This window comes from Coffea eugenioides, chromosome 4 (genome assembly GCF_003713205.1).
Source record: "Coffea eugenioides isolate CCC68of chromosome 4, Ceug_1.0, whole genome shotgun sequence".
NCBI classification, from domain to species: Eukaryota; Viridiplantae; Streptophyta; class Magnoliopsida; order Gentianales; family Rubiaceae; genus Coffea; species Coffea eugenioides.
In genome coordinates, this window is record NC_040038.1 from 3,457,740 (window position 1) to 3,479,129 (window position 21,390).

At 37.4% G+C, this 21,390-nt stretch overlaps 2 protein-coding genes across 2 annotated transcripts; one reads left to right on the forward strand and one right to left on the reverse strand.

Annotated features, from left to right (window-relative positions):
• The first annotated feature begins 340 nt into the window (after positions 1–340).
• LOC113767531 (signal recognition particle 54 kDa protein 2) lies at positions 341–5,737 on the forward strand. Its single transcript, XM_027311652.1, has 9 exons — positions 341–809; positions 2,051–2,150; positions 2,389–2,542; positions 3,112–3,262; positions 3,373–3,521; positions 3,891–3,991; positions 4,115–4,272; positions 4,770–4,884; positions 5,009–5,737. The coding sequence occupies exons 1-9, from the start codon at positions 579–581 to the stop codon at positions 5,344–5,346; spliced, it is 1,497 nt and encodes a 498-aa protein (XP_027167453.1). The 5' UTR covers positions 341–578; the 3' UTR covers positions 5,347–5,737.
• Positions 5,589–12,368, reverse strand: LOC113767530 (PX domain-containing protein EREL2-like). The gene is made up of 10 exons (XM_027311651.1): positions 11,917–12,368; positions 10,864–10,974; positions 10,421–10,519; positions 10,109–10,195; positions 9,802–9,910; positions 8,952–9,682; positions 7,917–8,081; positions 7,591–7,833; positions 7,052–7,270; positions 5,589–6,451 (listed from the first exon to the last, which is right to left on the reverse strand). Exons 1-10 carry the CDS (start codon positions 12,136–12,138, stop codon positions 6,197–6,199), a joined length of 2,241 nt encoding a protein of 746 aa, XP_027167452.1. The 5' UTR covers positions 12,139–12,368; the 3' UTR covers positions 5,589–6,196.
• Between the last annotated feature and the right edge of the window lie 9,022 nt (positions 12,369–21,390).

The window sequence follows — 21,390 nt, forward strand, 5'->3', positions numbered from 1 at the left end:
TGACAGTTAAGTGAAATGATATTTTTTTTGACAAAAAAAAAAAAAGAAATGATATTTTGAAAAAAAAAAAGTTAGGCACTGATTAAAGTTGAAATCTCAAAATTTAGAGTTTGAGTTCAAATCTTTTTTCCTCTTCCTCTCTTCTTAATCACACCCTTCCTTTCAATGCTGGGTAAAAATAAAAATTAAAAATTAAAAAATCCAGGATTTTTTCTTTTAATCAGGCTATGTACCCATCACCAGAAATTGGGGGCCCAATATGTAATCCTCCCTAGGGCCTAACTCACAGGCCCAGTCCATCACTTTTATCCCGTTTCAGTTTTTCCGCTCCAAAGTCTCCAACGTTTCATTACTTTCTTCTTCTCTTCACCGGCGGTGGTGAAACCTTTTATTGCTGATCCCCAACCCTAAATAATACCAGATTGTTCTGTAGTTCTCCGTCTATCTGGGATTGAATTCTCCCAATAAACAATCCTTGTTTCTACTTCCTTAATAAAGTCAATCAATTTTGCTAGTGTTTTTATCAAATTAGCCTTTTCTTCTTTTTTTGGGGGGAAACCTGAAACAAAGCAGTAAAGATGGTGTTAGCGCAATTAGGATCGAGCATCTCGCGTGCTCTTCAGCAGATGAGCAATGCGACAATCATCGATGAAAAAGTTCTTAACGAATGCCTCAACGAGATCACCAGGGCTTTGCTTCAAGCCGATGTTCAATTCAAACTTGTCCGAGATATGCAGACTAATATTAAAAAGATCGTCAATCTGGATGACCTCGCTGCTGGTCACAATAAGCGTAGGATTATCCAGCAGGTATATTTCATTTCTAGTCCGTGATTATTAATTTGGTTTTGTCTCTATAGTTTTGGTGTTGTAATTGTGGCCTTTTCTCTATTTTTTATATGATTTTTTTTTAGTTTGGGATAAAATTGTTAATGAAAGGAGGAGAATCGTAGGAGTGAGCAAAAAGAAATTAGTTGATTACTGAATTGAATGAATGCTTCAATTTAGTCAGAAGAAAAGAAGGGAATTTATTTTGCAATGATTTGGGTCCAAGAACTGAATTTTGAGGGTGCTGGTTTGAAATTGGACTCAATCATTCGTTAAGGGGTGAAAAATAGGAAAACAGAAGAGGACAAATTTCGGTTGAGGTCAGGTTGAGTGTATATTTGCGAAGGGTGGTGACTGCGGAATTGGTTTAGGTGGGTGACAGTCGGATGAGGTTTTATTGCTTGGAAAAGCAGTGTCTTTGTTGTTGTTGGTGTTGGTTATAGAGCATAATATTTGATTGTGGATCGTAGAGAAGCAGTTTAAGCTACGGGTGGACCTTTTGCCAGGTGAAATTGAAGAGCTATTGTCTTGTGGACTTGGGACTGTTTCTGATTTGATTTTGTATGAAACTGACAAATTTGTACAATGATATTAAAATATTTTGTAATAGATATGATGCTTTCGATGTGTCATTCTTGCTGCTATCAAACAAGGCTTCAAGGGTTAACTTGGAAATTTACATCCCTCCATTTACATCTTTTAACGGCATGCAGGCTGAACAATAATGAATATACAAATGGAATGGAATTCGAGTGGAAGTATTTGTTTTCTCAATATAAGATCAAGAGCAGATGTATTGTGCTCTGTATAAAAATTCATTATGAGATCTTTCCATTACTTCAATTTTTTTCTTCTTGGATTCCATTAGTTTTTTGAATCGTTTCTATTACATTCTAGAACTTTTTGGGGGTCAAAAGTGAAAGCATCTTGTATGGAGGGATTAAATTTGCTAATCTAGGATGGGATTCTGCATGCCATTCATATGAAATTATGCAATTACTTTGTAGAGTTGCTTGGAAAAGGACTGCTTTGTAAGATTGGTTCCTTATATTTCGAGTTGTCTACCAAGTTTTGATGACTTTTACAAGATGCATTGACTTGATATTTTCTTTTTCTTCTGGGTTAACATTGTCTGACAACAGTCCCTCTGCATTCAGCCTTTGTCTCTTTCTTTTTCTTTCTTACCATCTTCTGATTTTTTAGGATGGTTTTCTTGTTTGTAGGCGATATTTAATGAGCTCTGCAAGATGCTGGATCCCGGAAAACCTTCATTCACCCCTAAGAAAGGCAAAACGAGTATCGTAATGTTTGTAGGATTGCAAGGTACTTGAATGTTTTGACTGATGCCTTCTGAGTTCTGTCTTACTTAACAAACTTGAAACATTTTTTATCAGCTGTTGGATCTATCCTAATATCATGTGGTTGATTGGCTCCAGTGAAATTCTTTATCGTGCTAACTTTCTTCGTCTAGATCTCTCAAATTGTTGTCATTGCAGAAGGTTCTTTTGCTTGTGCTCTTCTTTGATGAGATACATATGATCATTTCATGAATAATTCACAGGGTCGGGCAAAACTACTACATGTACAAAATACGCGTACTACCACCAGAAGAAGGGCTGGAAACCTGCTTTGGTATGTGCTGATACATTTAGGGCTGGTGCTTTTGATCAGTTGAAGCAAAATGCAACAAAAGCTAAAATCCCCTTTTATGGAAGGTACCTTTTCCACTAAAGTATCAAACTTTGTGTCTTTTCATTGATTTAGGGCCTTCATACAGTTGTAATGTTAGATTGTGATGAGCTTACATAATCCTTCCATTTCCATGGCACAATTCTTGCCAAGATTTCTACGAAATGTCATTAAGTTGCTATTAATTACCAGATATATGGTTTAGATAAATGAAATTATGTATCATTTGCTCACTTGAAACTTTTGTGGTTTTGTTGCTCTTTCTAACTAGTTAGTGGAAGACAATTGATGAAGAGGGCTCTCATTACCTTTTTAGTAGCTCATATCTTCTGATTGTTAGTTTTTTTTTATTATTCATTTTTTTTAATCCATACATGTTGAGACATTGCTTTAGTTGAGATTGAAGTTTGAGCATTGTTCAATTTTTTTAATGCATCAATTCTTTAAAGGAATAATCTAATTGAATGCTCAAATTGAGTACTTTGGCAATTGATGTTTAGGGTTAGATCTTGCTCTTTCTTTGCTTTTCACTTTTTTTTTGCTCTTTCACTGCTTATGCTAGGAGTTCATTGTGCATGTGTTGATTTTATAACAGCTACATGGAGTCAGATCCGGTTAAAATAGCAGTTGAAGGTGTTGAAAGATTCAAGAAGGAAAACTGTGATCTTATAATTATTGACACCAGTGGACGCCACAAACAGGAAGCAGCCCTTTTTGAAGAGATGCGTCAAGTTTCCGAAGCAACTGTGTGTTTTTCTACTCTCCATTGTTTATATGTTTTTGAAGATCCAAATTTCTCCTTCCTGAAGGTTTCAGGAACTGGAACTTGCTTAATTTCTATATCTGATGGTTTCAGAATCCAGATCTTGTTATATTTGTCATGGATAGCAGTATCGGTCAGGCAGCTTTTGATCAAGCCCAAGCATTCAAGCAAAGTGTTGCAGTTGGAGCTGTTATTGTTACTAAAATGGATGGTCATGCAAAGGGAGGTGGTGCTCTTAGTGCGTAAGTGCAGACTTCATACGTTTTCCTTGGATACGGACTTATCTGTTGGTCATTTGAGACATTTATAATTTTCTCATTTGCTGGAAAACTAGTTCTGTGAAGTTAGCTGGGTCATCCTTTTTATACTAAGACTACGTAGATGATGATATTTAGTGGGCTAACAAAACTAGAATCTGCAGAAACCTAAACAAAGCTCATTGTTACTCTCAAGGAAGAAAAGATGACATATTTAATGACAATAAATAAATAAATAAAAGTATTGCTTGATTTGTCTAATTTTAGAATGCACCTAGACGCTCCTCATTGAGATGCTGGTAGTACAGTTTCATGGAGTAATGAAGTGATGACTTTTCTACTTTCCATGTGCAGGGTTGCAGCTACTAAAAGTCCTGTCATATTTATTGGGACTGGTGAACATATGGATGAATTTGAAGTTTTTGATGTAAAACCATTCGTAAGCCGTCTTTTAGGTTTGTAATTCTGTTCCTGTAGTCTGATATACTTGTCTTTGCCTTTGCAATGTTTCTGTTGAACTATCTCTCGGCTACCCTGTTATGGCTCACAATTGATGTTCATAATTTTAATTGCTCTAGGCATGGGTGACTGGTCTGGCTTCATGGACAAAATTCATGAAGTTGTCCCAATGGATCAACAGCCTGAGCTGCTTCAAAAGCTTTCTGAAGGAAATTTCACATTGAGGATTATGTACGAGCAATTCCAGAACATACTGAAAATGGGACCAATTGGACAGGTTTATTTCTTCTTGTTTCACCATATGTATCTGGAGTTATTTGGATGAGTTTCAGAAGTAAGAATAGCCTTTCAATTTGAGAGAATCAGTGGTTAAACCATTTCACTTTGGACGTGGAAGCATGCAGAAGCAGTGAGAGTTTCAGTCAACACTTTTGAAGGCCAGTTTTTGTTCAAGAATGACAACATAACCTTCTAAAGCAATCCTATTGAAATGCTTAGAAATTGTTCTTTTTGGACTTTTTTTGCTATTTCCATTTACGCATATTCAGATACAGCTGGCTCTTTTGATGTTTATTCCCTCTAGGATGGATTAGAATGGTATTGAATGAAAACTTGGAATCACGGCCTATTGGCTTACATTATCATCCACAAAATTCCTTCCACCCTGCCTACAGACAGGAACAAAAAGAGCAAGAAGCGACTTTTGTAAATAATTTCTGTTCTTCAGTTGACCTTTTCTGAAAGTGGCTCTTATGACTTGCTTGATTCTTGTAGGTATTCTCAATGCTCCCAGGATTTAGTGCAGAGTTGATGCCAAAAGGTCATGAAAAGGAAAGCCAGGCAAAGATCAAACGCTACATGACAATGATGGATTCAATGACGAACGAAGGTATGTTTATTATGTTAGGTTGGAAATTGGAATTAGTCTGCCCTTGAATACATATTTCTATGAAGAATTTCATGCAAGTTTGTTTCACCATGGTCTTTTTTTTTTTTCCCGTTGTTTACTGCAGAGTTGGATAGTTCCAATCCCAAGTTAATCAATGAATCACGGATAATGCGGATAGCAAGGGGGTCTGGTCGTCAAGTAAGAGAAGTGATGGAAATGTTCGAAGAGTACAAGCGCCTTGCCAAGATCTGGAGCAAGATGAAAGGACTCAAAATCCCAAAGAAGGGAGAAATGAGTGCCTTATCTCGAAATATGAACGCTCAGCACATGAGCAAAGTTCTCCCACCTCAGATGCTGAAGCAGATTGGTGGGATGGGAGGTCTGCAAAACTTGATGAAGCAAATGGGCTCGATGGGCTCTGCTAAAGAGATGATGGGGATGTTTGGAGGTGGAGATAAGTAGTTCCTTTGCATCTTGGACAAATGGGTGACTGATCTGTCTTCACATGCTAAGTGGTTTTAGTTGAGAGGACGGCCATTGTGACTCTGAAGCACCTGGTCGTCTCTTGTTACTCTCTGCGCATCAGTTTTTGATAATCACGCAAGGGTGATGGAGTAATTGAATTTTTAATGACGGAAGGATCTCCCTGTTTTATACCTCTGTAGCAACTGGGTTTTCAGTTTTGTATGTATTTAGTGGAAAGCTTTTTTTTTTGGCCCCATGGAATAGGTTTAGATTATTTTGGTCTGATACCTCTTTAAAGTTAAGATGTGTCTCAACTTTTCTTTTTCAATTACTAACATGTAGAACATTCAATGAAGTAAGGATGCCTGCATGCGGTCTCTTCAGTTAACAGAAGCAGGAAGCAGTGTTGAATTTTTAGGGCTTCATTGAGTCATCAGTTGGGTAATTAAGCTTCATCAGTTGCGCCATTTCACCTGCAGAAAGAAATGAGCTACGCGTTCCCGAGTTTTTCAACCGTTCTTTTTACCTACCAAAGTTCGTCAATCAAGGCTCAAAAGCAATCTACAAACATCTAATGTTTCATAAGCAACACGAAGCTATGTTCCTAACCATTTGAATTCCCCATTTCAGCAAGTATTCAGACTATGAGCTGCCATATTAGTCCATATGATTCATCTGGAACTGCAATTTGTAATTACAAGATAGTAGCATTGTTCACTTATTTATTCATGACTAATATGCTACACAGCTCAGGAAAGCAGTATATCACATCCAGGAAACGCTCGGAGACGTCTTCAGCGTCTGATATATGCATGGTATTGATGGCCCGGACTATACATTAATCAAATCACCGTTCTAAAAATTTTGAAAGAACGCTCTCTCTAGAGGAGGTTTCTTCAGCATCTTTCTCAGATTTATCAGGAGATTTATCAAGAGCATAGCGAAGAATAGAGTTAATTTGGGTTCGTAAACTAGCATTGTCGATGAACACATCTGTCAGCATCTTCCTCAATTCATCATCCCGTGTTCTTGTAGCTCGGCCAGCTGTACTGGAACTTGCAGAAGCGACGATATTCTCAACGTCTTCTGCAAGGAGCTGTGCCTGTTTGATTCAGGAAGACAAGCTAAGATTACAAAAGCTATCATCCTCCTTAACTGACCAATATGTCGCTCAAAAACATTTTAAGCTTCTCGTCCAACAAACCAAAAGTACAAAATCCAGCTAAATTTCCAGATTAATAAGATAGACTGACTTTGCACCCTCTCTCTCTCCATTAAACTTCTATTTATGAATTCAAAAACCCTTTAAAATGATTAAGGAGAAAGCAAACTAGGTATTAGCACCATATTTTTCACAAGCACGCAGGTGGTTTTTATGTTTAGAATCTTAACCATGTATACAATCTCTTCAAAACCACCAAGCATGCAGCTGTATAAGATTCAGACGTCTTCATTTGCTATTTTAGCACCTCGGAATCGTTCTGTTATTGTGCCTCACCAAAATAATCTAAAGCATGCCTGAATGAAACGTGAATATGGAGCCATCCCTCTGTGTGTTACATTGTCTTATAATAGTTAGCTAAGTCGCCTACTTGACACCTATATTACCAACATGAAAGATCGATTAAATCATGACTGCTGAGACTTTGCTCACAACTGACTCCAATATACCATAAAACCAACCTAACGGTGTAGGACATACCTCCGCAAGCAGAAGACCTATTCGATTATCGGATGTACCCAATATATCAATTGCTTCAGAAGGAGATGAAGTGTCCATGGAGAGTTTAATTTCTTCTTCAATTAGGAAATTAACACTGCACTCTTCAAGTCGACTGCGGAGAACTTCACACTCATGCAGCAGCTTCGCATTAGCAGCATTAGAGTGTTCCCTTCTTTGCCTTTCCTCCTGAAGAATCCTCTGAAACAGTAATCATGAGCCTTTTTATTATCCATGGGATACCAGATACATTAACAAACATCAGAAAATCACATGAAGATAAAAGGATTAAAGGAAATGGATGCTTATATATGAACCACACAACACAGCTCATCTATCCTAAATGGGCCATGTCTATGTTGATACATGAAATTTCCTATACCCTTTCATTTAAAAAGGAACTTATGTTTTTTTCCATCAAATCCTTCCAAATTCTACATCAAATGTATGGACAACAAAATTGAAATCCTTGATACTTGTTGAGCCCAAATGAACAAAAAAAGTATGATCCATAATACTACCTCTGCTTCAATCTTTTCATTTGCCAACCTAACAAGATCCTGCTTCAACTCTAACTGAGAATTTCGAAGAGACTTGACTTCCTTAGCAAGGATCTTTAGGTCCAATTTGGATTTCGTTTCTGATTCTTCATGATGTTTTAGGAGATTCTCAACCTGCTCCTTGGCAACATCCAATTCCTGCCGCAACCTATCATTGTCAAGGACAATGGAGTTTTTGGTTGTTTCAAGAAGACCCTTCTCCTCCTGAACATTTATGGTCAAGTCATGTACTGCTAAAAACATTAAGATCTCAAGAAGTTTTGACAGGAGAGACAAAGAACCTACACCTGTTCACTTTTCAACTTCAACTCCATCTCTATACACTTTCTCCTAAGTTCCTCCATATCCCATTGCACTTGAGTAACTCTTTCTCTTTCATTTATGATTGCCTGCTGCAAGCTTTCTTCTCCAGTCTGCTTCATGGTTTCAAGTTCAGTTTCTAAATCCTTCACCTGGAAATACAAAGCAAGCACTGTTTTCAACAGGACAAATTTCTGAACCCATCAGAAATTATAACTCCAAGAACTCATAGTGAGACATCATTTTCAGACAGAATATATGTAGTTGTCAGGCTAACACGGTGGACCAAAATGAATAATAAGTTAATGAAAGAGAATTCAACAGCAAAATGAAGCATTTCTTGAAAAGCGTCATAGTTATTCCATGAGCTTAAAAAAATTAATTTCCAACTTCACAAGTGTTAATTATTAAAAAAAAAAAAAAAAAAACAAAGACAGCAAAAGAAAAGGAAAAAATCAAACCAAGTAAACATAATCAGCGAAAAGTTCAAGTAACGCTAGGACTGCTCGGATATATTTGAGCTATGGACTATTTGGTCCCCGGACCCGCGGGGCGGGGAAAAAAATATCCAAGCTAGCAAATACTGTCAAAGAGTCTATGCAAGCTGGGATGAACTGCAATATGTATAACAAAACAACTATGGCTAAGTGTCCAATAACCTGAAAGGGTCTCCAAGACAATTCTCCTCTAAATCACCCACAAGGGAGGTCGCTTTGTTTTTACCCTTGCCTCTTAGCTCACTTAAATCATTTTCCTCCACTGACAAACTTCAACAAACTTATCCATAACATTTTAATTTAAAATCCAGCAAGAATAAAAAAGAAATCTACAATACTCTAGCAGGAAATAAGTGAAAAGTAATTACATCTCAAGTCATGGAAGATTCCTAGAAGCAACAAGGAGAAGTTACATCTTATTTCCTAAAGGATTCCTATATCAAAATTGATTGGGATTTAATCTTCAACATATTTGCATACTATTGCTTTTCGGTCCGTGTATGCAAAAGTTAAGTTGGAAAATACCTTTGTTGAAAGATATTGTCTGACAGCAAGCTCTTGACTTAATCTTGCAGTGAGATCTTCTACATCTGTCCTTGCTATATTTAGCCTTTGTTTTAAAGTATTGAGAATTCTGTTCATCTTATTCTGTTCTTCAGTTGGAAGAACAATTGATACATCATGTCCTGAGCTTGTGAGCAAAACATCAATTTGTGCAGCACCAGAACCATCAGGACGTTCAAGCACTACAGAACTTGCGTCACTTTCAATACTATCTCCCGATAGTGTCCTAGCATTGCTCAGATTTTGAGTTCCAGAAAGAGGTTCCATTTTGTCTTCGTTATTAGCTATAAACTGTGAAGCACCTGTTTTAAGCATGTGGTGGTCTGTCACAGTATCCTTGTCAATCAACGTCATGTTATGATGGAAACCTTTTTCATTCCCTTCAATAGGCTTCTTTGAAGGCCTCAAATTATTCACAGAGAACCCGCCATCCTCGACACTCGCTATTGCTGCACTGGTGATTTCTGGTTCATATGATGCATTACCCATGCCAAGTTCATGGTGAATTTCCATTCCATGCCTTGCTGTCCCAAGCTCAGATGCCTTGTAACTAGAATCATTCCCATAATCTGATGCAAATGATGAACCAGTAACTAAAGAACCATCTGAATAGTTCAAAATTTGATCGGCGGGAACAAAAAAAGTAGCAGGTGAATTTGCATCTGAAGCACTCTGATTTGCCTCATAGAATGCTGAAAATTATCATAATAAATAAGAGAAATCAGTATAGCCAAAAGTTTGTCAACTAGTTCAATGCACAAGAAAACAAAAAACCAAAGAACAATCAAAGGTAAATGTTCAAAACACCTACACGACCTTGCAGCCGCTTCAAGCTCAAGAAAGACCGCAACAGGAAAACTCCTCGACAAATCAATATCAGACAGCAACTTTTCAATCCAATCCCCCAAAGAACACCTACGCTGATATAAAGACAACTAACTTAAGAGTGATATCCAAAAATGAGTTTATGAAACCATAATAGCTTCCAACTGGAAAGATATCTGTTTAAATAAGATATATGTGCATGTAATACCTATCCATTACCAAGATACAAGCCCAAGAATGGTAAATCAAAGATAAGAAAAATTAGAAAGAAACAAAAGTAAAATTTTACTAACTTCCTCTATCAGCTCCTTGCTTTTTGTCCTCAAAAGCCCTTTGGATGGAGCTGGGGGCAACTTTTTCTTGGGAAATGCCCTTTTAAGCTGCAAAAGAAAAGTTTAGCAAAAAATTATTCAGGTTTTAAAACGACTCAAGGTCCCATACTAGAATAGACAAATGATTTTAAAATCTTCCATAGTACAGCATATGACTCCATTTACCAAGCCTTGAAGCAGTAACGAATTTTAGTATTTAACCGCGTTCAGTAATCACTTCTTCAGAGGATACAACATAAACATCTTAAGACCTGATGAAAATATTTGACTCACATCAGAATATAGCTTCAAGAAATCGCTAAATCTTCTTAATATTCCTCGTAAAGTAGTAGATCCTTCTGGTGACTGGATACCAACTTGGACCCTGTAGAACTGTCATTTATGAATGTTAACCCACAATAACAGTAACCAACCATATGTAAAAAGCTTTTCTGCAATCCATGCATATAAAGGCAGACAACTTTTGCATCATATAATTACATAGGTAAATCACATAAAGTTGTCCCATACCCTTCTAAGCATTCATTTGATTAGGGACATCCAAGCAGAAGGGGTTGGGGAAACATAAAATAGGTAAAAAATAAAAAATGCTAAAGTAATGATCTCAAAACAGATGTCAGATAATCATTTAGGGTAGAATCATCAAATTAAAGGTAACTCCCAACTAAAAACCAAATATGGCCTGTGATAGAAGTATAATGAAGAAGATTATATACCACAGTAGGATCTAAACCTCTGCCTTTTGGTATGATAGTCCAAGAAGGAACTGTGACGCAATAGCTCCACCCTGTACGAAAGTCGTGTGGCCAAACAGAGTTCCGTCCTTCCTGTAACAGCACACACATAGGGCTGGCTGTTACTAAAGGCATGTCTTGAATTCTGAAAATAATCTTATACAGAAAATTAAACTGTTGAGCTCAAGATCAGAGCCAGTATAAAAGGGGGAAAAGAAGATCATACAGCAAATCACCCTAAAAGTCATCCTAAAGTAGCCAATTATGGCCTGCACTCGAGCAACTAAACCTCACCAGCAGAAGTTCAAGTATGTCACTATACCAAATGAAATAGTAGGAAAAATTATGATGGTGGCGAATATTCAAATGACCTTTTGCATGAAGGATAGACTCTATAATGGTGTAATTTTACGGTATGCAAAAGTATTATATTAATCTAGGCATTGAAGAGCCTGTTTGAAGCAGCATTTGGAAGCTTAATTAATAAAGGTTCCCTGACTTTTGAAGATCATTTGGCAGCACAAAGGAAAAGTTAGGGCCACAAAACACGAAAAAGGAAAAATTTTCAAGTAAAAACTTACCCACAACTAGCTTTTGAAAATGCTAAAGGATTCTAACTTTGTGATTCTCGATTTACTATCGTCCCACGGTTGAGTTCCAACGACCCAAAAGAACTACAAAATTTCGGCTAGCTCGTGCAAATGTTAAAAGATTCTAACTTTCTTCTTCTAAATTGGTTACCCATTCACGGCTGGGCCCCAATAACCCAACAGCAATAAAAATTTACCGCAGCAACAAAAATCTACCAGCATATAGCTTCCTAAATGAAAAGATTCTAACTTTCTGATTCTCAATTGCCTATCCAGTCAATCTTGAGCTCCAAAAAACCGAAAGACTAAACCAGATAAGAAACAGAAAAGTTAAACCGAGGGAAAAAAATAGAAATCTTGAATAAAATCCAGGAAAAGAAAAGGTCCAATCTTGAATTACATCAGAACACAGTCATAATTCACCAGAGTAATAATAGCTTAGTACCCAAATGCGAGGGGGAGGGCTCCAATCCATGCCTAATGGGAGCGGCGAAGTACCGTCGTGTCGGTGCTGGTTCGGGGGCGGACTACCCCTACTCTTGTTGTTCTCATCCAAACTGTGTCGTCTTGTGGGATGGAGAGCCAGAGATTCGATGAGAGTAGGATCGGTGGCGCCCAAATCGAATAGGTAGAGCGAGTAATCGTGGTGTCCTCCATACATATTCATCGTCCTCGTCCCCCGTCGTCGCCTTGCTCCTTCTGGTGGTGTTGGGTTTTCGACGCCAAGTGTGCCGGTGTCTGTCCGACGTTCAACGTCTTCAAAGCGGGGTTTATACCTGATATTTCCAGGTGTAGTTGGCTACTGGCATCACAAGGACTCGAGTGGGGTGTTATACCTGGTGCATTAATAGTCGTACCATAATAGCTCTGACAGGGGAAAAGGAGATGACTTGCTCCCAAAATATTGCTAAAAACTGTTCATAAATTGGCTGTGTTTGGAAGAACAGCAGTAATGTATTTAAAATATATATATAATTAAAAAAAAGTTTTATGATACAAATAAAAAACTAGGACGGTCAATGGGGCTGGGCCAGCCCGAGCTCGGCTCGCTCGGCCCGACAGAAAGCCCGATGAGCCCGATCATTTAGTGAGCCGGTCTGAGTTTGAGCCTAAAAATTAGGCTCGAATTAAATGTGAGCCGAGCTTGGGCCTTATTAGGTTCAAACCCGATATAGGCCCGGCCCTGCCCTTTAATTACCTATATATATATAATATTTATATTTTGATATTATGTATAATTATATATCCAAATATATTATTACTAAATACTAAATATATACATAAATTACAAAACACAAAATACATCTAAAAACTCTTTCACGAGCTTTCTTGAGAGCCAATATTGGTAATGCATAACTAAATCTCTAATTTTTCTTATTGGTTGAGTAAATTTTTGTATTGGCATAATATTGGTTGATTTTTTTTTGGTCTACAAACACAAAAATCATCAAGCATATTTGGATTTAAATCACAAGATTATAAAAAAAGTTTCAACTTTTAAAGATGTATTGGCTTATGATCGCATTTTTATTACTATTTTTCATGCATTTTGAATGGATTAAATATAAATATTGTTGAAAATTTTTTGGTTTATATACGTTTTAAGAACTATTATTTGTTCATGTTTAGTTTTAATATTATAGTCTTGTAAATGTTAAATTAGTTTACAACTTAATAGTTCTAGTAATTATATTAAGAAAATTAAGGAGTAATAAGTGAACTTGGGCTAAGCCCGATTAAGGCTCACAACCCGAATATTATGTGAGTTGAATATGAGTTTCACATTTACGAACCTTAAACTCATAACCCGAAACCCGAAAATAATTCAAATTAAATGAGTTGAACTTGAGCTCATCAAAACCCGGCTCATTAGGCCCGATTGACAGGCCTATAAAATACTAATACCTATAAATAATAAGTTATCCAAAATAATACTCTATGGGCGATATATGCCTCTTGTTCTACTTGGCACTTCGCGCTTTAATAACGTTGTCAGAAAATTTTGTAGAAGAGGTGACCTTTATCAGGCTAAACGAAAATTACTAGTGCAAACATTTAAAATGACCTGTTTGTCTAAATCGGTGTGGTTTTGGCTATTAGGTGGTACAACTTAACCGTGATGACGAGAGATGTAAATCAATCAAGTTATTTAACTCAAAATCGAGAGAAGTTCAGTCTAATGCTCGATTCGAACTCGATATTAATTAAATTCAAGTCAAATTCTTAATAAAGTATTGGGAAAAGAGTCCCAATGGCCCTCCAACTCTATCTCAGATAAAGTTTTAATCCTCCAACAATTAACGGTAAAGTTTTGGCCCTTAATCTAATAAAATAGAATATTCGTAGCCCTTCTGTCAAATCCAGTAGTTAATTTTGATGGAAAACATCATCTCGCGAGATATGTGCGGTCAAATAATAAGGGCATTATAATCTTTGAACAAAGAAAGAGTAAAAACAGAAGGCAAGTGCCTATTTATTATAGTCTCGCAAGTCCGGGTTGCTTCCCGGCGAAGACTTGAAGAGTAAAATAGAGACGGATCGCTGTCCTATTCATGCAAACTAGTACTACTAGTTGTACTTTTTGCGTCTACAAAAACCAAGTGGAATTATTCAATTCTACTGAAGTAGAAAGTAGCAACAATCTGCGCGATGTCATGTGCCCGTTCTAAGTTTTAAATCATCATCAGATCAGACCCCCACAAAATCTTTCAACCGGAAAACTGCGCCCCTTTTTTGTTGTTGCTGTCTTGATTGGACTACAGTTGTAGTCTCATGGGTACTTTCTCCTTGCCGTCTCCGACATCCCAGCCAGCAAATGGCTGGGGTTCGTGACAGCCGTTTGGGTCCAACCCATCTCCGGCAACAACTATACTTTCTCCAATTACTCCGACGCCCTCAAATCACTCATGGCCCTCACTCAGCTCCAACTCAACAATCTCTCCGTCGCCAATTGATGTCATTAAAGCAGAAAATCGGCCTGATGGCCTCCACCAGCTGCCATCCCTAATCCAAGAAGGTCAAGTGTAGTATGCTTAGGACCAAATACAGATGGAGTTCCCAACATCAGTTCCTTCAAGCTAGACCCACCATCACAATGCAGCCCAAGTCCTAGGCCTACTGGTAATGATGCACTATCAGACTCAATTGCCCTCCCACTCCTCGCCAGGAAAGACAGTGGCGAAGAGAGGTAAGGAGGTGGCGGCGAAGAGTGACGGGTTAGCCAAAGCTAGAAGATCCTCTTTTTCTAGATTTGCAAGTTCTTTCCTCTAGAGGCAAAAATGCCCTTAATATTTGGTCGTGCATCTCACGAGATAATGCTTTCCGTCAATTTTAACTGCTGAATTTGACGGAAAGGGCCATAAATATGCTATTTTATTAGATCGAGGGCCAAAATTTTACTGTTAATTGTTAGAGGGTTAAAACTTTATCTGGAAAAGAGTTCGAGGGCCATTGAGACTCTTTTCCCTAAAGTATTTTAGTTTAGTAAGAGTAGAGAAAACTAAGGCTTGAGTACTTATTGAACCCTATCAAATAATATGAATGATTTAATTATTTATTGCAAAATCACATTCATAGGTAGGAGAGTTATAAAATTTATCAAAAAATAAAGTTTGAGAACTCAAGCTTATCCGAGTTGTGCACAACATGCGTACTGTGGTCTTTAGTCGAGCTTGAGTGTCAAGCTTACTACTCGTTCGAGTTTTGGTTCAAGTTCAAATAGCATAAACAATGCTTGAGTTTGAACCTGAATATGGTACCATAAGAATTTAAGTCGACTTGATAACACTCATAGTCATGATGGCAACTCATCCACCTTTAAATGGTATGGAGATAACCATAATAAATCAGCTAAGTCAATGTTTTAGTACGAAAATATGGTTTTAGTTAGGAGGCTAATGGACAATTTCAAAAACCCCCTTTAATGTGTATAACAATATCACTCGGTACTTCTAAACTTCGAGAAATCTCATATATATAGTTCTCTTATTTTTAACCTTTTGTAATATTATCAACCTATTCCAAATAGTACGTAGGAAAGGTTTTTGAAATTATCCCATGTTTTTTTGTATGAAACTAACATGGAACATGGGATTGAGAAAGAATTGATCTTTGCCACAATATTTGAAGAATCATAACTTGCACCAATATGTTAAAACTCGGACCATAGAGTGAATCGAAAAACTTTTCAATTTGTAGTTTGATCTGTTCAACCGATTCTTGACCAAATATGATCGATTCAATTAATTTTTTAGGTTATTTATTGAACCAAATTGAAGGTAAGGCCGGTTCGCTGTTCAACTGGTCGAATCGACCGTCCAATTCAATTTTCAAAACACTGCTTGCACCATATGAATAACCTTTGCACAGAAAGTATGTTTCAATGCTCTATATTCAGTGCAAAAAAAAATCCAAATCCCTGCAAACAAACAATATGTAAATGAAATTTTAAAAAATTAGGGAAGGTCTCTTAGATTTTTTCTTGATGTTAAGTTTAGGGTTCAAATCCCGATAGTCAAGGCAAAGAGAGTGTAGAGAGGGATGAGAAGACTTGAGGGGCAAAAAAAAGCCTCGTCTCCCTTTCACCAAAAGCAACCCAACATAAATGTAGTGGTACTCTGGTTTTCTTACGTCCTTTCCACCACAATCACTAATAATTGTACCATGTACAGTGGTGGATACATGACAAGCTGACGAAGATCACAAACTCGTGTGAATTGCGTTACGTAATTAATGACAAGTTCGAAGGCAGGCTAGGCAAAAAAGAAAAAAAGAGAAGAAGATTGACTGATGTAACGAAAGTAATAGCAACGTATTGTATTTGTGCCCACCAGCTCCGACTACCACATGGATGGGAACTAGCTTATAGATGAGACAATGCATTCAAGACCAACAGCACATGCATACTATAGTAGAGAAACCAACTAGTCTAACTGCTGAAATTAAAGTATTCATCTGCAGCTTCTTAAGTTTAGAATGCTCTATTCACCTTGCCCACCGGACCCTCAATCTCAAACCCATATATATACGCACGTATGGCATGTCAATCATTTAGTCTGGGCAGTTGTCCTTGCGTTATTTTCTCAATAAAAATTGCGTGTTCGAGTTTTGCTGTTAGTATAAGAATTGTTGTGTTAATTGACGAACTGTTAAAATCTTATAAGCGACTAATAATTTGTATGTCTTGATGTTTAATGGGAGTCAAAATTGAACTCATTTAAACTTATTATTTCCAAAAAAAAAAAAAGCATAGATGTTAGATTACCCTTACCCCTACACTCAAAATTAACAATAATCCTTACACTTTTTGGCAACGCTCAATTTCTCCACACACAACTTTCTTTTGCCTCTTAAGTTTTTTCCGCAACCAAAAAAAAAAAAAAATAAAGTAGAAAATATATAGATCTAGACAGAGAAAAGGAGCGAGCCCATGTAACCGGGGGAATACCGGGGAGGAATTATTCTGGCTGTGGAGGCACCGAATCCTACTAAGTTGTTATATACGTGCATTTAACTTTTTGCTGTGGAAGTGAACCCTACATTACAGGCCACTCTTCTCTCCACTCTGCCATCATTCTTTAAAGCTGTAATGCAGATTGCGTATTCCTACAGGCTAGAGGTGGTCCTGATGATCATATGTATCACGTCCGTTTCTCTCCACACCACCTTCATCTCCATGCTCCAATATAATTGAGTCATGTTGTTCTACAGCATTGAAGACCGGAGGGCTAGCTGCTGCAAGTCCAGCCATGCTTTTCCACAGCTTTCTTGAACTTCTATTAGCTGCTATCCTAACTCTTTGAGCTAATCAAGAAGCTCAAGAAAGCTACGGGAAAACAAGGCACATTAGGACTTCATGATTTTATCTTAGCGGCGATCCAACTTCCTATATATATCTTCTTCTCCAACTTGCTGGAGTTTAGCAGTATACGGTTTTATGTTGAACAGCTAACCCTGGTAATTTTACTATCCTTGTGTGGTGTTTTAAAGAATCTTAATATGTAAACCAAAATTTTCGATAAATCGTTATTTCATTTTTTGTTTAATCATCTTCCCTTTCAACTAAGTTTTATGCTGCATTGTAGCGTCAATGTTATTATGAACAAAATTTGGACTTGTCCATTCCAGAGTCTTGTGGGTCTTAATTTGTCGTGATCATTGATCTTGACTCTTGCCTCTACATCTTGTTTGTCCATCATCTAGAACTAAATTGTTGCAGTACTATTTCAGCTGTTTTTGGCCTTATTTTTGTCGTTCATGCACTTCAAGTGAGACCCTTTGTGAACTTAAACAAGCTAAAGCAAGGCAGAAATTAAAAAGTGAAAACAGTTGGAGATCTTCTTGAACGGTCCCCGGCCGGTAATGTCCTCTTTGAATTTTCTGGTGCCTATTCATTTTTATTTTTGCGGTAGAACTTTCCTGGTTTTCGTTCATTGTTGCTAAAAAATTGCTTGTTCAGATGAGTATCTTTCATATACCAACATCATCTCTATCTTCGAGCGACTAACTGCACATTCATTACATAATTCTTAGAAAAAAATGGTTTGAAGTGAATTAATGCCATTGTTTTCACCTTATGCATTTCACTCGAGAAACCCAAAAAAAAAAGGTGAAAAATGATTTCACTTCTTTAAGTTTGCCCTAGATCTCTACAAATAGGTCTGCATATAGGATTTGTCATTTCTCAACCATCAGTTTACTCCGGAAAATCTTGTACTAAAAAATATTGGTTTAAAGTGCTTCTAGTTTCCTCCCTACACAGACTACCGATTACTAGCTAAAAAGAGAAAAAAAACAAAATTAAGGATAATGGTCTCCTTAATTAGCTTTAATAATTGCGCCGGAGGCTGAGCATAATGAAACAACCTCCTAAAAAAGAAATGGGGAAAAAAATAAGCAATGAAGGAGCAACTTAGAAAAGCACACCTAACTGTCGCGATTCAGGAAGGGAAGGAAATGTCCTGATGACTTAGCTTGATGAGTTAACTTAAGGAACTAATTAGGTTAATTACCTAAGCGGCCAACCAGGGATTTATTTACCAGTCATGGTATGTATGTAGGACATGGAAAAGAGTTCGGAGTAAATCATGCAGGATTATCTAGGGGTGGCAATTCGGGTCCAAATCAGGTTGGCGGGTCGGGTTCGGGTCAACCCGTCAGAAAATCTGTTGACCCGACCCCGACCCGCCAACCCGTGACGGGTCAGGTATGCTGACCCGAACCCGAAAATTTCAGGTTGACGGGTTGGCGGGTCGACCCGAAATGACCCGAAACTTAATTTTAATTTATCACTGTAATTTCTAATAAAATCAATTTCTCACAAAACTAATTACATAATCAAGTAATAAAAATTTAAATAAATAATTCCAAACCAAATCTAAAATAAATTAAACACCGTAAAAGTGTTTTATCCCAAACAAAATATAAAATAAATTAAAACAGTATAAAAGTAAAAAATAATATAATATATTATTTGTCTAAATATAATAATTTCAACTTCACACAAATTAAATAAATTCATTTAGGATTAAGTAATTAATGCCTTTGAAAAAAAGAATAACTTAGTTTAGTTAGATAAAATTATTTTTATGTTTATTAAATTATTTTTAATTCGTAAACGGGTCATATCGGGTCATATCAGGTCGCCACGGGTTGACCCGAAATCGACCTGTTTTCTTTTCGGGTTCATCGGGTCCAACCCGATTCTGACCCGAATTCCCGAAACCTCAACCCAAACCCATTAATTTCGTGTTAGGTTCGTGTCGTGTTTTCAGGTCGTGTCGAAAATTGCCACCCCTAGGATTATCTAAATTTTAAGTAATATATTTAAATCTGGAGCTTCAAAGGTAGTAAATTAGTGACGAAGTTAAGAGATTAGTTACTAAATACACCATGGACTCAGAGGCGGAGTCAGGATCCTAACGTAAATCAGGGGGTTGCAATGTGCAACTATTGTGTTTGATGTGATAAAATTGTTTGATGGACATATTTTTACATGTACTGTTAAAGCTAACTTTGTGATCATCCTTTTTTTTAAATAAAAAGTTTGGATGGATTTGTTTCCGTTCACCACCACAGGTAGGTGATACCTCAAGAATCATAGGTTGCTTAAACATGTTTTTACAGTTCGCTCATCAACACAGCCCTCACATCTGATAGCCGGATTCATCCACCAATACAGCTCACACAATCCTCACATCGGCAGCGGAATTCAAACACACGACCTTTTGTGAGAAAGTGATCCGTTCTTACTAATTGAACTTACTCGTTTTAGCAGCAATAAGATCATTCTACTTATTTGAGTAAGGAACATAAGAAATTTAGAATTTTTTTTCAAAAAGCATTTCTTATTTGTCTTCAACACACATTTTTTTAACATTGTTTTCTATCTCACATAATTCACATAAAAAATTGCTATAAAGAAGAATATTTTTCAAATAATTTTCAATCCAAATGGATCAATGATTACATAACTCGAAGAAGGTCCAAGAGCCTAACAAAAGGTAATCATTATGATATCTTTATTTTTTGTTAAGCCCAATCATTATGATTGGTTTTTTTTGGGGGGGGGGGGGAGATGCAACTATAAAAGGTAATTGCACAAAATTTAGGGGAGACAAATAGTATAATATAACTTCTGAAATTTCCTAAGGCTATTTTGTGATTTTACCAAAGTTGAGAGGGGACAATTGCCAACTTTCAACCATATGTGGCTCCGCCACTGACCGACCATGGTAGGCTAACCGGGCTAGCTAGCTAGAATGATATAGATATAGTAGGAAATTTCTGATGCATGTCCTTTTCATGAGTTTGGTTGATAGGTTCCACAATTTTAGCCATAGGACGTCTGATTTTGGAGTCAGTGTAGAGGCATTATCACACCACACCACCATCACTGATTACGATTTTTCTTTGAATGAAATATTACTACTTCCAATCTGCGTTCCCCCTGGTGCCCGGCGGTACTTGCTTTCGGAAATTTATCGTGCCTTTCTGCTTTCTGGGTTGTACGTGCGTGCATGTATTCAGCGCCTGTGCTTTGATGGAGAGTGAGGCAGAGAAAATGTCCTTGCATGTACGCCAGAAGAGGGGTCCAACCGGGTTTTGGCCCCCACGGGTGACCTGATAAACAATTTGATGATAACTTTTAGGTAACTAACTGTTGTGTGTTTTTAGTTTTTACCCAAATATAAAAAGTCTTTGGATTATTGCGTGGTAGCTAGCAATTTTTCATATCTATCAACTATTATTGATTTCACATAATCTAGAAGCCGCCACGTGAATGGGCTGGTGGTTGGCGCCTCTGCCCCGGGTCCTCATGTCCCGGGGTCGAATCTCCGCAACAACATCGGTTCCTCCGTGCATATAACGTGCTAAGTCTGGTTGGGGCGCTGGGCTGGGCCGAAGTGGAATTAGTCGGGCCGCCTTTAAGGACTTGACCCGGACACCCACTCCGTCGACAAAAAAAAAAAAAAAAAAAAAAAAAAAAAAACATAATCTAGAAGCTAATCAACTTTAAGAATATTTCCCATCATGCCTGATGAGTATTCTTGTGCTGGTAGCTTAATTTGCTTTTCAGTTCCTGCAGCAAATTGGTACTATAAACTGCGTGGCCACGTATCCATCTTCTGACGATGATTCAGGGTTGCAGCCAACTCACTATCACTTGCTAATTTTTCTACGAGCTTTTAAAAGGCTGTGTTCGTCCAACCAAGTTGACCTTAATTTGGTGCTATACAGTGACTTGAACCATGACAAGCCCCTTTGTACTGTACGAAGGAAAAGATCCACTGTTTTGAGTTTTCTCATTAGAATGAATGATGATTTGCACCTTTTCACCTTTTGCTTGGCTGGAAACTTGGAAAGCCCTTCCAACAGGTCCTTGGGAATTGGTAAAAACTAATTCATATTAGCCCACCAT

Excerpts from the sequence above, each read along its gene's own strand:
- LOC113767531 (XM_027311652.1), top strand. The coding sequence starts at position 579 with ATGGTGTTAGCGCAATTAGGATCGAGCATCTCGCGTGCTCTTCAGCAG. Across the intron at positions 3,992-4,114 it reads ATTCGTAAGCCGTCTTTTAG|GCATGGGTGACTGGTCTGGC; the intron begins GTTTGTAATTCT and ends TAATTGCTCTAG. Across the intron at positions 4,885-5,008 it reads GGATTCAATGACGAACGAAG|AGTTGGATAGTTCCAATCCC; the intron begins GTATGTTTATTA and ends TGTTTACTGCAG.
- LOC113767530 (XM_027311651.1), bottom strand. The coding sequence starts at position 12,138 with ATGAATATGTATGGAGGACACCACGATTACTCGCTCTACCTATTCGAT. Across the intron at positions 10,196-10,420 it reads TCTTGAAGCTATATTCTGAT|CTTAAAAGGGCATTTCCCAA; the intron begins GTGAGTCAAATA and ends TTTCTTTTGCAG. Across the intron at positions 7,271-7,590 it reads ATGAAAAGATTGAAGCAGAG|AGGATTCTTCAGGAGGAAAG; the intron begins GTAGTATTATGG and ends TTACTGTTTCAG.